The 15,902-nt window shown below is 41.8% G+C and overlaps 1 protein-coding gene across 1 annotated transcript; it reads right to left on the bottom strand.

Moving 5' to 3' along the window:
* Positions 1–201: 201 nt before the first annotated feature.
* Positions 202–14,809, bottom strand: tbc1d2b (TBC1 domain family, member 2B). The gene is made up of 13 exons (XM_080504187.1): positions 14,432–14,809; positions 13,557–13,707; positions 11,947–12,121; positions 9,175–9,326; positions 8,817–9,070; positions 7,394–7,813; positions 7,154–7,264; positions 6,764–6,960; positions 5,815–6,309; positions 5,606–5,723; positions 5,153–5,338; positions 3,674–3,795; positions 202–2,697 (listed from the first exon to the last, which is right to left on the bottom strand). Exons 1-13 carry the CDS (start codon positions 14,774–14,776, stop codon positions 2,502–2,504), a joined length of 2,922 nt encoding a protein of 973 aa, XP_080360313.1. The 5' UTR covers positions 14,777–14,809; the 3' UTR covers positions 202–2,501.
* Positions 14,810–15,902: the final 1,093 nt, after the last annotated feature.

Genomic DNA, 15,902 nt, shown 5'->3' with positions numbered 1-15,902 from the left:
CTCCATCAGGCTTTTGTGTCAGCAGAGGTCCCTCCCCCTCACGGCTCCATTATGAAACTGCAGCAGGAGGGAGAAACGACTGAAAGGTCCGCTAAACGAACAAACATATGAGGAACTGAAGATTACCTGCTTCTCAACACAACAGCTGTGGAAAAACAAAACCAAAACACATTCAGGCAGCAGTTGTTTAGGAATTTATTATTTAAAAGTTGGCATAATAAAAACATATAGTGGAATACATTCATTTCTGTAACATACAAATGATGGACTTTTTCATTAAGTGACACAGATGAACAATAGACAAGATAAGGCATATTTATACACAGAAAGTGAAATGCAATATGATACACTGAACTGATCTTGCCTTTAAAATTGTGCAATATGCTGCTGGGAAAAGCAAAAGCAAGAAAGAGAAACTGAAGTAAAAAAAAAATTTTTTTTAAGTGTAGCTTATTCAATACAACAGAAAATACAAAAAGAAAAATGCATGCAAATGAGCCTCGGCAGAGAAGGTCAAGGATGCGATCTGCTGTTGGTGCTCTTCAACAATTAACCAAAAATGATAGTGAATCGTAAAAAATTTGGCCACAAGAGACCTGCTCTCACGACTAGAAAACCCCCCAAAAAATGAAGTCGCATTATTTTTAGGTAGAGGTGCGTCTTGAAAATTAGAATACAATGGAAAAGTCCAATCATGTAACTCAAAGTACTAAGAAGTTGTGAAAATTCAAAATGACAGTATCTCAAAATATTTTTTTTTTAATTTGATCAGATGATTTTTTTTTATCTAAACATGAGGCCATACTTATCTCCATTTAAATATTTATTTTGCCTCAAATATTTCGGTTTATATGCCAGATTCAAATATAAATGACAAAACAATTGATTTTTCAACATTCTGTAAACATCTCCAAGTGAATCAAAGACTTAAAAGTAAAATGTAAACGATACATCAGCACACAGAAAACACTCACTGTAACTTTCTCTTAAATCCTACTCAACCGTTTGTACATTGTAAATGAATCAAACAAACATGTTTTGGAATAAACTGGTGTTTGTTGATGGTTTTGTGGAACAATTAAAGTGGTTTTAAGAAACAGGTGCATCTCAAAATATTTGAATACAATGGCAAATGTTATACTTCCATAATTTCACTGTTTTCTTTTTTTTTGACAAACAAACTGAAACATTTCAAACTTTTATCTTCCATCATTTCAGCAAATCGTATTAAAACATTAGAATATTTTATAAGGTCAGGTGTAAAAACTATCACATTGGAAGTCTGAAAAAAAAAAAAGTTTGAAATACTTTTGTTGAATTGGTGTCGGTGTAGATATAACTGATCAAGTAACTTTGCAATGATGTTCAAATTTAAGATACGCCTGTAGTCACAGTGCTCGGAAGCGTCTGAAGTACCTGAATGTGAAGGAAGCTTCCCTCATGGATCATTAATCATGTTTCCATTTTCACACAATCCTGCTGACAGACAGACTTTGCATCGATGCCAAACACTCGGTCTGCTCCTACTGAGGGTACCCGTTACTTGTTCAGCATTAAGTAGGCAAAAGCAACACTGCCACCCGGAGGCCAGTGTGTGCAAACACATCACCAGCATGTAGAGGTGGGCTCAGGGCAGAAACCAGAAAATGAACGTAAACACAAATTTAAGGATAGACACAATAGCGAGAGAAATGTGCTCAAGAAATAAGAAGCGTTTAGTATTTAAATCACTCCTGAAATATTTTGGGAAAAACTGAATAAAGGCAGGCGAAACTTCCAAATAACAGCACATGAAGTGGACTCAAAACATGATGTAGCAGGAATATAATGTCTTGGTAGACATAAAAAAACAAACAAAAAAAAACCTAAATAGTCTGGTCTGTGGTTTACACAACGTGTAATAAACAGTGACATCTTGTTATTGAGCCATTTTCCACCGCCTGCATTTCAAACCATATTCAACTGGGAATGACACAAATATCAACGAAGGCCTTAAGACTGAATATCCAACATCGCTTCACTACCAGCATGAGTGATTTAAGTGCATTAAAAGAAACAGCGAGAATTATATAAAATAAGAATGAGATGTGATTTGGAAGGTAAAGGAGGTTCTGGAACACAAAGAATGAAATATAATGAAAACAAAAAATAAAGAATTCTTTCGGCAGTTATTAAAAAAAAAAAATGTTTTTGAAAGATCACAGCTATGTTTTTAAAAATACTGATTCGGACAGCAAGTGTTGAGTTTGGCATTTGGGAGTGGCAGATAAAGCACATAAACAAAAACAAATAAAAGATCATTGCTACACAAAGTGGCAGGAATACTGATGAAAAGCCTGGAATAGATTAATCCTTGGATTTGATTTCCAGAAAGAATTCGACGTTGACCGTTCAGCTCTGATGCAGAGACCAACTCCAACGACGGAGAGGAAATCTCTTCAAACACGTGACTGGTGTGCAGGGGTGGTTGATCTCTTTGTCTCCATACTGAAGAAAGCAGCTCAGTTGTCCTCCTCGTCGTCGCTGACGAAGCTGCGTCTGTCCTGACTCGTCTCTCTCTCCCTGAGGAAGGTCTGTCGGATGGCCTCCAGCTCCGTCAGCTCCAGCCGGACCTTCTCCAGGTGAAAGGAGCGGCGGTTCTGGATTTGCCTCATGGGGAACGGGTTCATGTCCACAAAGGCAATGTTCATCAGCTTCCTGGAATCGGGAGGGAAAAACAACAACAACACTTAGTCAGCATGAAATGTTCCGTGTTTCTGTACAAAACTATTTCATATTGTCAACAATCTATTCATCTATGAAACCAGAAGATACTGGTCAACTTGTGAAACTAGAAGCTGGTCTAGCTTGGATGAGCCGTAATTTTCTGCTTCTGAACTCAGATAAAAGAGAAGTTATTATCATATTATGACAAATCAAATTACACACAACAATATGTTTACCCACACAAATTTGTGAATGGACAAATGTAAACATGCACCAACAATCTCATTAAAGACACACAATTATTACACTAACCCTGACCCCAATATCAAAAAACCTGAGCCTGCCTTCGCAGGCTTTGCAAGAGGAAAGAAAGAGTTTGTGGAGTTGCTGTATTCTTATGACTTCAATTGTTTTCCGGAAAACCACTGACTGCTTTGTGTCCGACTCCTCAAGAAGGCTTCAGAGCTGTAACTACAGGAATAAATGGCGTGTCGTGTTCATAGCAAAATTGCTTTTTGATTCTTCTTACTAAGAAGCACAGGTTAATTTCATGTTATTGGTGAGTTTCTGCAGGTGATCTTGTGTTTGTTATCTCTCTCCACGAGAGGAAGGAAGACGCCGCAGACACATACAGATTTGATGTAATCGCTGTTTAAGGCCCTTCGCCAACCCATCCGTCAAACAACTGACATTTGAGTCTGCACCAATGTTGCAACGGCAGCTCTTCTTCTCCTCATAAAGTTTTACTTTGTGTCATTTGTAGAATGTTGTGACTACAGCTTGACTGCACTGCCATGTAAAGTCTTTAGATTTGCACAACTCAATACACTGTGTATGGTACGTTGTTGTGTTTGCATCCTTTGCATGGGAGGAAGCTCTGATCTGCTATTTCATCATCTCTCTTTTCTCAGATGTTTTCAGCTGATTCATGACAAAAAGAAACGACAACAGACTGCAGCTTCTGTACCTCGAGTCCAAGATTGTGCGTGTGAAGTATCTCAGATATTTGAAGATGGCTGTGGAGTCCTGCAACTTCAAAAACTCCTCTTCTTTGTACTTGAAGAGAGCGAGGGCGAAGCGAAAGATGATCTGTGGAGAATAATGATCAAAGTTGTGAAATCCACCTCGTGACTTTCCCTCCGACTGCAAACTTTTATGATCCCAATGTTCAGAAGAAAGCTGGGACACGACACATTCGCTCTGTACAAGTAGCAATGCAGCTTACACACACAAAAAAAAAAGACTCCTGTCTTAACAAGTCCTCCTTATTTTAACCCAGGAGAGACTGACACTTATAGGGGTGTGTTGTTGTTGTTCCTGGAGATTTGTTTGGGGGGGTGGGGGTGGGGGTGGGCACTCCTACTAGACAGACAGGCTAATCAAGCCTGTGGTCTTGTTGTACAGTGTGCGTGGTGCACAGATGGCTGTTATGCTACTTGTGCAATGAAAAACAATCATCTTCTGACCGTTAGGGAAATGTTCACTATCGCCGTGTGACAGCTGCTATGAACTGCGGCTGATGAGAACTAATACAAATGCAGCAGGAAAATATAGCACTGCTGCAAGCAAACGATGGTCCGTGCAATTTCAAAGTGATAAAATGCACATAGTTGCTCTATAATCTAGTGAATGCACCAATAGTGTACGTACACATTACCAGAATACATTTAGATAAGATGTCGTCACAGTCGCCACCCCTGATTGAGTGGAGGTTGATGTTGTGCTTTTAAACTTGCCATAGTAGCTAAGTTTGATCAATTACAGTGAAACGAATCAAGTGTATAGGAGCCTTTAGTCACTATATAAAACTTGCAGCAGATAATGTAGAACTGTGAGAGCAGAATAAGCAACTATGAAGCTAAAACAGGCTCAAGAAAAATCTGTTAATGAGTAACCAGATTCAACTGTTATGAGTTACTGACAACCACAGAAGAAATGTTTGTTTAGTCTCTTTCAAAAAGCCCTTCTCATTCCCAGTCGGTCCACAGCCTGTTCCGATTTGTGCTGAAAACCTGATAAAAGATGTGAAATTGTTGCATCACAGTTAATCGCAACACCCTTAAAACAATGAACATAAGATGGTATGGCCTACAGAGACACACTGAGAAACAGTGGATTTATACAAATAGAGAAGTCGAAGATCATGAAATGTGGTTTTGGTCACTTTTCCCACAGATATTACTAGAAAGAAAAATATTTTTTTCCATTTGTGTATCTTCAACAGATTGTTACCAAGTGTATTTCAAAGGGTTAAAGCACAACTTAAACTCGATTTATGTCAAACGAGGTGTTTATTTTTTGTCAGATATCAGTGATCTTCAGCTTGTGGAATGATTGTATCACACGTCTGGCGCAGTTTTGTCTACAGCTCTGTGACCGTGTTGAGACAGATGTGACAGATGTGGAAAGGACATTACAGACCACAGCTTCAGGGTTCTCTCCTTACCTTTGGTCCTTCAAACAAAAAGGCATCCCAGATCTTGAAGAGGATGTCGCTCACCACACTGTCCACAAACGCCACCAAGAACCAGTTGAAGGTGATGAGGGAGAAGTCGACCTTATGCAGCTCAAAGTGGGCGTGGAGGCGCGGCAGCTTCTCGCTCATCAGGTCCTTGAACACGCGCTGGTCAACCTGCGCAAACAGAGCACGAGCCTTTTACTGGGACAACTTTTGCGATGATTGCGGGGTCAACATGGAGGATTGTGTTCGATTTGGCTCAAGTTTTTCCATCAAAAGGAAACATCTACAGAACAACTCGTATCAGGTCTAATCCGACAAACACAACCTCGCTGATCGCTGAGCCGTCATTGCGTTTAGATGAGATCTCAATCACAAACTTCTGAAGTCCCCAATTCTGTCCCGTGTGCTTCAAATTACAATAAAAGCTCCTTTATTTACCTGAGAGCCAAGCAGGGTCTTGGTGTAATAGTCTCTTGGCATGAAGACTTCCACGATGGCGATAAGGCTCCAAAAGGCATCCTCTTGATCTAAATAGAGCAAAGCAATGGCTGCCAGCCTAAAGAAATGACATCCAGTCAAAATGAGTGGGTACATCATACACGCATACAAGAGAAACAAAGGGAAGGAGAGAAACTGGACCTCTGTACCTGTTGAGGCCCTGGCAGTAGCCGATATCTGGATTCCTCCAGGAAAACGCAATCAGGACGTTTCGGAGCTTTTGGATGCCCGGTGCACTCGGGGAAGCGTAGTGCTTGTTGTTGGGCAAAGTACGCAGCAGGTCCAACTCGATCTGCTTTGAAGCCGGGTTGGGTTTGTCCTGGGCCACATTCAGTAGAGTCTCGTAATAGTCTGGTGCCAGTTGGTCGCGAAACTTCTTGACGTGGACGGAGACGCACCAGCGCCACACCTGGGAGCGGTGCTCGTGAGGCACGCCGCAGCGAATCAGGGCCTTCAGCTCAGGGGATCGAGCCAGATCTCGGTTCATGGTGCTGGTCAAGTAGTTTTCCCACTTCACCCCGACGGACACTTCCTGATTCGTCATGGACAGGGACTTCAGCTCCAGGGCTCTCACCTTCGCAACGAGCTTTTCCTCCTCTTCCTCCTCTTCGGGGACTGTCTTGAAGCCGAACACATCGTATTCGCTGTAATGAAACCCAAGGCAGAGAAGACAACAAAGGAAGGAAATCATTATTTACACATGTGACAGTGATAGCTGGTGAAAGCTTGCACGGCAATCCACACCAGTCAGGAGGTTAACGGCGGTCTAAAAATAAATTTTGAGGAGATGAGGACATGAGAGTGTCTGAGTTGGCACGAGAAGAGGCAAAGAGAAGTTAACCAACGAGAACGAGTGTTCCCCGTGAACAAACACAGTCAATTAATGCAGACTGTTTGTTGTTGCCGCCTTGAAATCAAGTCTGTTGATTCTGCAGACTCTACACTCGGAATACATGAACCTCGGAAACATGCATAGACATGATTATATTGGGAGCAACAACAATGGTAGCAATGGTAATTATTGATGCAGAGCAACTTGATTTTAATCAGTTTAGACAGAATTGAAACATCTATTTACAGGACGTCCTGCAGATATACCTGACTGTATTTGGCTTGAAGATTTGCTGTTCATGGTGGTCCGGATTCTCTGCCTGCAGAGCGTCCTCCAGTAATCTTGAAATGACCTCGCGGGCGGGGCTCTGATCTGAAGTTGAACACACTGGTGTCTTAACCTCTTGAAGCAGCACCAAATACTTGCTCTCCACTTGACACAACTTGGCCTCCAGGGCTGTGCACTGCAGCGGAGAGGAGAGGAGAGGAGAGGAGAGGAGAGGGCAAAATATATTGTTTTGTTTCTGCATGGAATTTTAAGGAGGGAGCAGGGGAGCACCAGTTGAGATCAACGCTGGACTTCCCCTAAAACGACTCAGACTTCCTGTTTCTATAAACTGAATATTGTATCATTAAACACCAACCACAAAATAGTACCTTTGCTTCCAATGCCTTTTCTCTGCTCTCAGAGTTTCTGCGTAATACTGTGAGCTCCAGGATCTCCTTGTTCAGAAATCTGTTCTGGGATTTGTAGCCCTGAAGACTGTCCTGAAAAGAAAGAAATTAGAATTTTGTGTAAATAATCACTCATATGTAGATGGATCATAACAAATACAACATCAAAATGAGAAAAACACATTGAGCTGTGAGCTTGTTTAACTTTCGTTTACTCTTTACCTTCAGGATGTCTAACTCCTGCTGCTCTTTCAGGGGCGGTGGCGAGCCGGCTTCGTTGGGGTTCCCACTCTGCTCGATGCTCTGCTGCGACAGCTTCATGATCACTTCGTCCTTGGCCTGGATGGTCTCCATCAGCATTCCCAGCTGGTCGTTGATCTCCCCCACCTTGATTTTCAGGCCTTTCAGCTCCTGTTGCAGGCTGTCCTTCTCCAGGCTCAGACGCTCCATGTGGCCGCACAGGGACTGAATCTGTCCATCCCTTTCCTGAAGCATCGCCTCCAGCTGGCCGATTTCTTCCTGGGGCCCTGTAGCTATCTGCACCAGCTCTGCAGGCGAGTCTGAAGCTGGGGCTGGACGACGCGCCGGCGGCCTGTCACTCTGCGAGGTTCTGAGAGTCTGCTGTAAAAGTCTCACCAGCTCCTGAAGGATGAAAGAAAACAAACATTTTGGGGTCAACGCATTAAGATATGTGATGGTTTTGAACAGAGTTGGCTGGTTATCTCTTTAGAGAACACTCATTGGGATATTGGATAATTTAAAGATTATTTGGGAGAAAATAAACACAAGGGTTCCATATTCATCCATCCATCCCTCTTCAAAACTGCTTTATCCTGTTTCAAAGTAACATACCTGCATTGACTACAGCTTGAATTTTAATCTGAATTGGATAAACTTTACCAAGATTTTAAATCGAGATGAGAAATATCAACAAAAAAAAAGCAAACTATGTTTGACGTTCCAATGAGGCTCCAGTTAGAAGCTCATCAAAGAGCTGCAAGATGTAAACAGATTTTAAATTAGTTCATTCACATTTACAATACATGAGAAAAATGTAATATATCGGAAGAAAACTTTTAAAATATTGCAATTTTTTTTTACACAATAATCATAAGTTAATAGTGTTTACAACTGAATGTGAACAGAATCCACCTATCAGACATCATAAAGTAACATCAAGCTGAGCTGTTTACCCCGGGGTCACTTCATTCATTCACTCCTGTTAATGTTTGACCTGGACATAAACCACATTTCACAGTGGAAGCACACAGACACACACACACACGTTATTTATTTATACGGCCAGCTGCAACCAGTCAGACAACACCAGAAAAAAAAAAAAAAAAGAGAACAGAGAGTTTGGGGAAGTAGCGCTACAGCTGTGATTGTGATGAAGAGGGCTGCTGCTTCCCTACTTCTTGCTTAAGAATGACTAATCATTAGCTGGTTTCCTGTATTACTAAAAGCCACCACATTCTCAAGATTGTGCAAATTAATAGTAAAAAGCATTGCAGTCAGTTGGGCATTTCCCTGATTTGGAGATTAACAGAAAGCACTTTTGATAAAACACATGAAAATTATATTTTTATATTTGCAGAATACTTGAATATTTTTTTATCGCTAAAAACAGAGAAGATAACTGTACCTTATGGCTGGCCAACTCCTCCCTGAGCTCAAGCTGCTCCTGCTTCATCTGACTCAGTGCTTCCTGCTGGCTCTGCAGGCGTAGCTGCATCTCTACAGGCTTGCTGCCGTTGCACTCCACCGTCGGGCTTTCGGCGCCGCGCGTCTCGGGGCCGCGCCCGAACCTCCCGGAGCCCATCATGTCCCGAAGCAAAGGCCTCTTAGGTCGTGAGGGGTTTCGCACGAAATCAAAGGTGAACGCTGATCCAAAGGAATCTAAGAGGGAGACAGAAGACGAGTTCACGGGCCGTTATCCGGGATCGTCCAGAGGACGGTGATTCAGGCCCGGACGGAGGGGTGGCTGAGGGGAGCACACGTACGCCTGTGCGTGTCTTGATGAGGCTTGTGTTCGGGGTAGTCCTTGGGTGGAGCATCCACCAGCTCCCACTCCTCTGCGTTACTGTTGGCGGTGTAAAAGACGCTCCGCCGGTTCTCCCCTGCTCGGCCCGGCCGCAGATAAGACATTGAGTTCCTGTAACAAATGTTTAGAACCACACAGATCACTCCGTTACTTTCAACTATTTTGCCTTGACATCTTCACATTGCACCCAACAAGCACACGACTGCAGACACGCAAAGGGCAAATAGAAAACTAAGAAATTGTAATATAAGACATACTAATAAAAATATCAAGAAAGAATCATTCATTTCCACTTACGGATGGATTCATGAATAACAATGAAGCGGCTGACAGTAACTCAACAACGAGGAAGAGTTGGTTTAACAGTAAATAACAACACTGGTCTTACCTCAACATTACACTAAACTTTAACCCGATTTGAGTCTGAAAAGCTTCTGGAAGAAGAGGCAGTGTATCATGGCATACATGCGGCTGCCCAAAGCACTTGAGTAACACCATCTGAGCACAACCGTACTGTAAAGCTTCTCTGAGAATTTCAGTTTGTTCTGCTTTATGAGCATTACGCAACCGGGCACAATTCAAGGAGCTACAACTGTCTCTTCCCCTGACTCCAGTATGAATATTACACGAGTCCAGGGACACAAATATCACCCAAATTTTTTACAAATAAAAATAGCTGAATAAGCTATTTGGCATTGGCAAGAATTGGCAAAATGATCCCACGTGGAGCTAAACTCAACTGCATGTTCCTTCCACATGCAGCTCTAGTGGAGCATCGCGTTACTGAAGCTCAGCTCATCTGTCACCTTCACCGCAATGTTTTCATCCAACAGTTTCTCTTTCAATGTTTATTGTTTCATAGCAATAATAATTAAAAAAATAATCATTTATTTGACCAACACAACTACTGCTGCCACTGAACCAAGTGTTTGTTGCTTAACGCTGTTACAGTATTTCTACATTAAGTTCCACTTCTACAATCAGATCCGAGTCAAATCAGCTAAAAACTCTGCAAAGTTGGACTTTCCCTGATGAAACAAGAGCATTTCCGACGATATCTCTGGTGTTATGTTGTAGAATGAGACGGGTTCTTGGTGCATTATCATGTTCGGGTCATTTTCTGAGTCAGAAACTTCACGACCGTCGTCTCACCACACAGCACAAGTGGAACCGGGCAAAAGCTGCTAACGTTCAACAGAAATCCAGATAATTACTTCCCAATCATTGTTTTTTTTTGGTTGTTTTTTTCAAATATATCATTGTAACTTCTCTGCATTGAATTGAGAATAATGTATTCAAATTTAAAGTAATATGTGCTGTTGCGAAGCATAACGTCCAGCTGCATTACAGAGACGTTCACTCTATATGAGCCAGAGCACAGCCTCAGGTCATCAAGGTTCCACGTTACTTAACTCAGAAGAGTAAACAGATTTGCTTTGCAGATTGGTGATTGCAAAAAAACACGTTGGGAACCAGACAGGCAGGTCGCTGGTCAAGTGACAAGGACAAACAAGAGAAGTGCTCAGTGCTGCGCCATTCATCAATAGTAAGATCAAATCAAAATAGATAAAAACAAACAACGATAAAAACCTTAGAGTGAAGAGCAGTCTTCGACGTAAAAAACGGGATAAGAACAGAGCTACGAAATGAAATGAGTAAATAGAATAAATAAGACCAAGTGTTACAAATGCAAGTTTGCTGACAGACATGCAATTTTCATCAAAGTTCAGTTCATCAATAATGGTCCTGAAGGTATTTATAAGCCTGAATTGGCTCCATTTTCAGACCTTTAATTAAAGTGGCTCCTTTCCCGTCTTGTCGTTTTCTGAAATGAATGACCATATCTAATGTTTTGTTTATGTTCAGTTGAAGGAAGGACTCCTCACATTCCTTGAAAAAGCTCTTTAAAACTCACTTTTATATTTCACTACACACACTGATAATCCTGTAATTTAGTTTCTCGTATTTTCTTGTCAAAGCACCAAAAGATTCTCAAGGAGGCAAAATGCTGGACATTAAATCTACTTCCTCCATCTACTTCCATACTGACCTTTATCCCTGCACACAAATGCGACAAGCACAATAACTAACCTCTTGTTAAAGAGTTTATTCACTTACTTCGTGAAGGCAGCGGTGGCGAAGCAGGTTACTCTTGTGTATGTCAGCTGTTGTGCTCTTTAATTTAATGAAGAGCGACATTGTGCCGTCAAATTTTTTTTGCGTTCGTCAAATTAAAAGACTATTCTCGATGTTAAACAGTCTGTGGTCGTAGTAATCGGGAGCCTCAAAACTGCAGCTCACATGCTCCCAGATTCCCGTGCAGCTGAATAAGCGAACTCTTTCTGAACAAGGCACATTCCAACTTACACATTTTTTTTTTTTAACCATTTCAGCAAGTTGCATCTTTTCAATAGATGTGTTGTATGACTGGAAACCAGGACGGTTGACGGCTGCATACTGGATCAACAAGTGAGCTCCAGTTGTAATGATGTCCTCTGCCACAGACGGCCGTCACAAGAGCTGAATGGGTGTTTTCTTTCATAAAAGTTGTACTATTGGGGCACAAAGTGGATAAACTAGTTCTACCCGTTTCGCAGGGACACAAAACAAAGACTTGACGTTATACTTCCTTTTTTTTTTTTTTTTTTTAAACTCCACTGAGGATACAAAGTTATCCTGAGAAGAAGAAGAAGAAAAAAAAAAAAACACTTCCCTGACCCCGTTGGCTTACCTGAGCTCTGTACCGATATTTCTAAAGGCGAAGTTGAGGGGGTTGGTGGAGGCTGCAGACGTCCCCCTGGCTGACTGGACGCCCACCATCCCCCCGCCATCCGTCTCCGTCTCCATCGCAAAGTCGCTGCGCACCTTCTCCATGCTGTCGCTCAACTTCTCCAAGACGATCGCGTCTGAAATACGACACACAGCCCATCGCACCGATCCCGTCAGAGCTGCTGTTGCGCAAGAACCTGCATGGATTATCTTTAAAGGACATCAAGTCACAGCCACGGCGAATGGATTCCAGAACGCACGGCAGCAAAAGTTACTCCGGCGTCTATTTTCAGCTTGGTTGGATTCATCAACTGCTTTCTCACCATCTGTTTGACCCTACATGGCATTTCTGAAACCAACGTGTTCAATAGTTTTCAGAGCATCTTCTCGACTCCCGAGTCTCTCCCGGATGGTCGAGCTCTTAGGTCTTTGAAGAATTGAAAACAATTTCAAATGTCTAATCTGACAAATACTACATTTTATTAATTAAAGGAAAATAGCATAAGATTTATGTTTCTATACAAATAAAGCAGCAAAAAATTGATTACAAAAAAAAAAAGACATCGAGGACAAACATAGTGTTGACAGTTATATTACTATGATTTGGAAAGTGTACTTAGAATGATAACTGGCAGACTGTTTACAATATACTAAAAAATAAAACTTACAACATACAGCCAGAAAGGAGTGAACTACAGTGTTGCCGCCATATACTATTCATTACTCTGATCTTTGAAGGTAAAGAGAGAAACGGGCATGAGAGGACAGAAGAAAAACTTCTGTGTGGACATTGTTTGAATTAATACTACTACACACTACCGAGCAAAAATACTTTTAATTACATCACACCTGAGCTGAAATCATTTCTGTAAAAATGACAATATGATGTATGAAATAAGGTTTTGGCTTTGATGTGGTTTGTACATAAAAACATCCCGTCACTACGGTGGAGGCGATTTCTTGTATTTCCCTCCCTTTCATCATTAATCTGAGTTTACCTCCCCTACACACACTTTCTGAGGGAACGTGGCAACATAATAACTTTGACTCTTGTACTTGGAATGCGAGTGTAAACATTAAACCGTCGCAGGCGTTTATTTCCAGCCGGTTCCTGGACACGATGACACGTGTGTTTTAGTGTAGTATAAGTGCATTTGCAAAAATGTGTATTAAACAGAAACGTTTAAAAAAATATACACGTTTAAATGATCTCAAACGGTGATGAAGTGAATATATTTTAGATATAAGATACACAAACTGAAATATTTTAAGCCCCATTTGTTTGTCACGAAAATCAAGAAGCCTGTATCTGAAAATGGTAAAATACTCTTCTTCTTTTTTTTTTTTAGCTCATGGGTTATGAGTGCTGATAAAACTTACAAAACAATTATATTCCTTTTTTTAAATGCACCTGTATATAAGCAGCATTGTTCTTCTATGCTGGCGTGGACCCAGAAGGACTCGAGTCACTGGGGCAATAGAAAGTTTGCAGGACATTAATGTCACGTTAACGTAATGTCGCCATAGAGCAAAGACAAAAAAAAAAAAAGAAGCGTGTGTGTAAATACTGACCGTTATCTTTGCCTACAAGGCCAGAGGGAGGGAAGGCCAGTGTTGGAGAGCTCCAGCTGTCTCTGTGACCGGTCCCCCGCGTGTTACTGTACTCCCAACGTTTCTGCTGCAACTGCTGCAGCCAGTAGTGCATCACCTGCTTGCTGGGCGCCTGCAAACATGCAACAAGGTTATTCTCCCGTCCAGAGGTCCCCCTTTATATCACATATTACAAGTTTCAAAGCAATCTATACGGCGGCCACCGACCGAGGGGTCAGAGTCCAAAAATAATAACTGTTGTTGGTTTAAAAACAAAATATGCCAGAGCTCTGTGGAGGGCGGGTTAGTATGAGGATCTGCTGGGCAAAATGAGCACAGGCGCTACTTTCAGTCTCGTTTTCAGCCTTCAGGCCACACAAGCTGTTCAGAATCAGTAAATTCCCACCATCTGCTGAGGAAGAGAGAGAAACCCAGGGCCACCTGTCTGTCTGCAGGGCCTGAACCCTGTCACCGTCACATGACGGCACAGAGAACCATCACATGAGATGCTGTGACCCATCATGTTTGTGTCAACCAGGGCCTTAAATAGTTCCTACACAATAAAAGCTGAGAGCTGGCAGTGTGTTTATGGACAGTCAGCCGGATAACTTGCTGATAGGGCTTTAATCACAAGCATGACACACAAAGAAAAATACTTTTTTTGTTGTTTTTTTTAAAGAAGTTTTTCTTTGTCAGCAGAAATATCTGCAATTTTTGTTTTTTCTTCCCAAATCTGGGAACAAATCAGTGCAGCAGTGAAGGGTGTGTCTGCCTGTGCAGTGACAAATGACAGCAGCTCCCACACACACACACACACACACAAACAAACAAACAAACGCATGGTGAAAAGTTTGTACCTTGAGGAGAAACTCCTTCTCGGCGGTGCGGATCTCGAACTGGCCCTCCTCGCCCTCCACGTCGTACACGAGGCTCGCGTCGCCGACCTCGATGTGGCCGAGCGGCAAGGCATCTTGAGGAGTCTTGAAGTAATACAAGTAACATTTCCTGGGATCGTACACGAACCACCTCGGCTTGTAACCCCTCAGAGGCCCCTTGCCGGACAGTTTGTTCAAGTAGCCGCACAGCCTGGAGGCCTGCTCCCTCGCGCCCTCCAGGTCGGCCACGTCCACGGACTTGGAGGTCGCGATCCGCGCGCCGCCGCTGCAGGGGCTTTGCTCGCCGCCATCCTCCCCTTCGTGCATCTTTCCTCGAACTTTCTTCTTCGCGCAGCGCAGCGGATGCCCACTCCTGTTTCCATCCGCATGACTGCCTGGCCTGCCTCCCCCGCGCGAGGCACGCTGGGAGCTGCAGTTCCTCTCAGTGGACGGTGGAGGAGACAGAGGGGCCCGGGGGCCGCTGGGGGGCGCTGTTTGACCACGTGGGCAACGCGACGTGTCACTGCAGCAGAAGGTAATCTATTACAAGTCAGAACATGTATGAAACAAACAAAATTAAACAAATAAATACAGTATGTGGGGAAAGGGTAAAAAAAAAAAAAAGTGTCCAGAATAATACTGAGTACAAGTCGTCACTTTGCTACTACTTATAATAAAAATAATAATAATAAAAATAAATATAATAATAATAATAATAATAATAATAATAATAATAATAATAATAATAATAATAATAATAATAGTAATAATAATAATAATAATAATAATAATAATAATAATAATAATAATAATAATAATAATAATAATGCATAGGCTTTCAGCCTAAGTGAGGAAGTCCACCCGGAGCACATGCAGGATAAACATGCAAACTCCACACAGAAAGGCCAGTGTTTGTCATGACTTGCTTGCTGTGAGGCGAGAGTGCTCGCCACTGCTCCACGATGCAGCTGTTATCACAATTCAACATTTATTCACAGTACCAAAGCATTAATTCTATTCATGGTATTATATTATACTCACATATCATATGCTTTTGATTTCCTCCAAAGCATGCATATAGTCTTATTTTCTTCTTTAACGAGTAAATGCTGGCAAACAACTGAACTATAGAAATCACTTGAGCAGAGGTGAATTTAACTCTTATCAATCATTTTAACAAAGCTGGTGTACTGTATGTTTCCACTTAATGCATTCAAGTATATTTGATGTCTTCTGCAGGGTAGTATTATTTTTAATGTCATCTAATGTCAAAAGGCATCAGATCTTGCACGACTCACATAAGTTTATATTCTTGAAGTTGAATTGGCCACAATAAACATCACCAATAATATTAGTCATCGACTCACGTGTTGAATGTCTTTTCATTTAAACGTGTTCAGATGTTGATTTTTATTGTATATGATTTGTGTATACCCCTGGCTATATAATGAAT

The sequence above is a fragment of the Blennius ocellaris genome, assembly GCF_963422515.1.
Source record: "Blennius ocellaris genome assembly, chromosome: 11".
Classification (NCBI taxonomy): Eukaryota; Metazoa; Chordata; class Actinopteri; order Blenniiformes; family Blenniidae; genus Blennius; species Blennius ocellaris.
Note: the sequence above shows the minus strand (reverse complement) of the source record. Positions and strands in the feature narration are given on the sequence as shown.

Excerpts from the sequence above, each read along its gene's own strand:
- tbc1d2b (XM_080504187.1), bottom strand. The coding sequence starts at position 14,776 with ATGCACGAAGGGGAGGATGGCGGCGAGCAAAGCCCCTGCAGCGGCGGC. Across the intron at positions 7,814-8,816 it reads AGGAGTTGGCCAGCCATAAG|GAGCTGGTGAGACTTTTACA; the intron begins GTACAGTTATCT and ends TTCATCCTTCAG. Across the intron at positions 5,339-5,605 it reads AGACCCTGCTTGGCTCTCAG|GTTGACCAGCGCGTGTTCAA; the intron begins GTAAATAAAGGA and ends CTGTTTGCGCAG.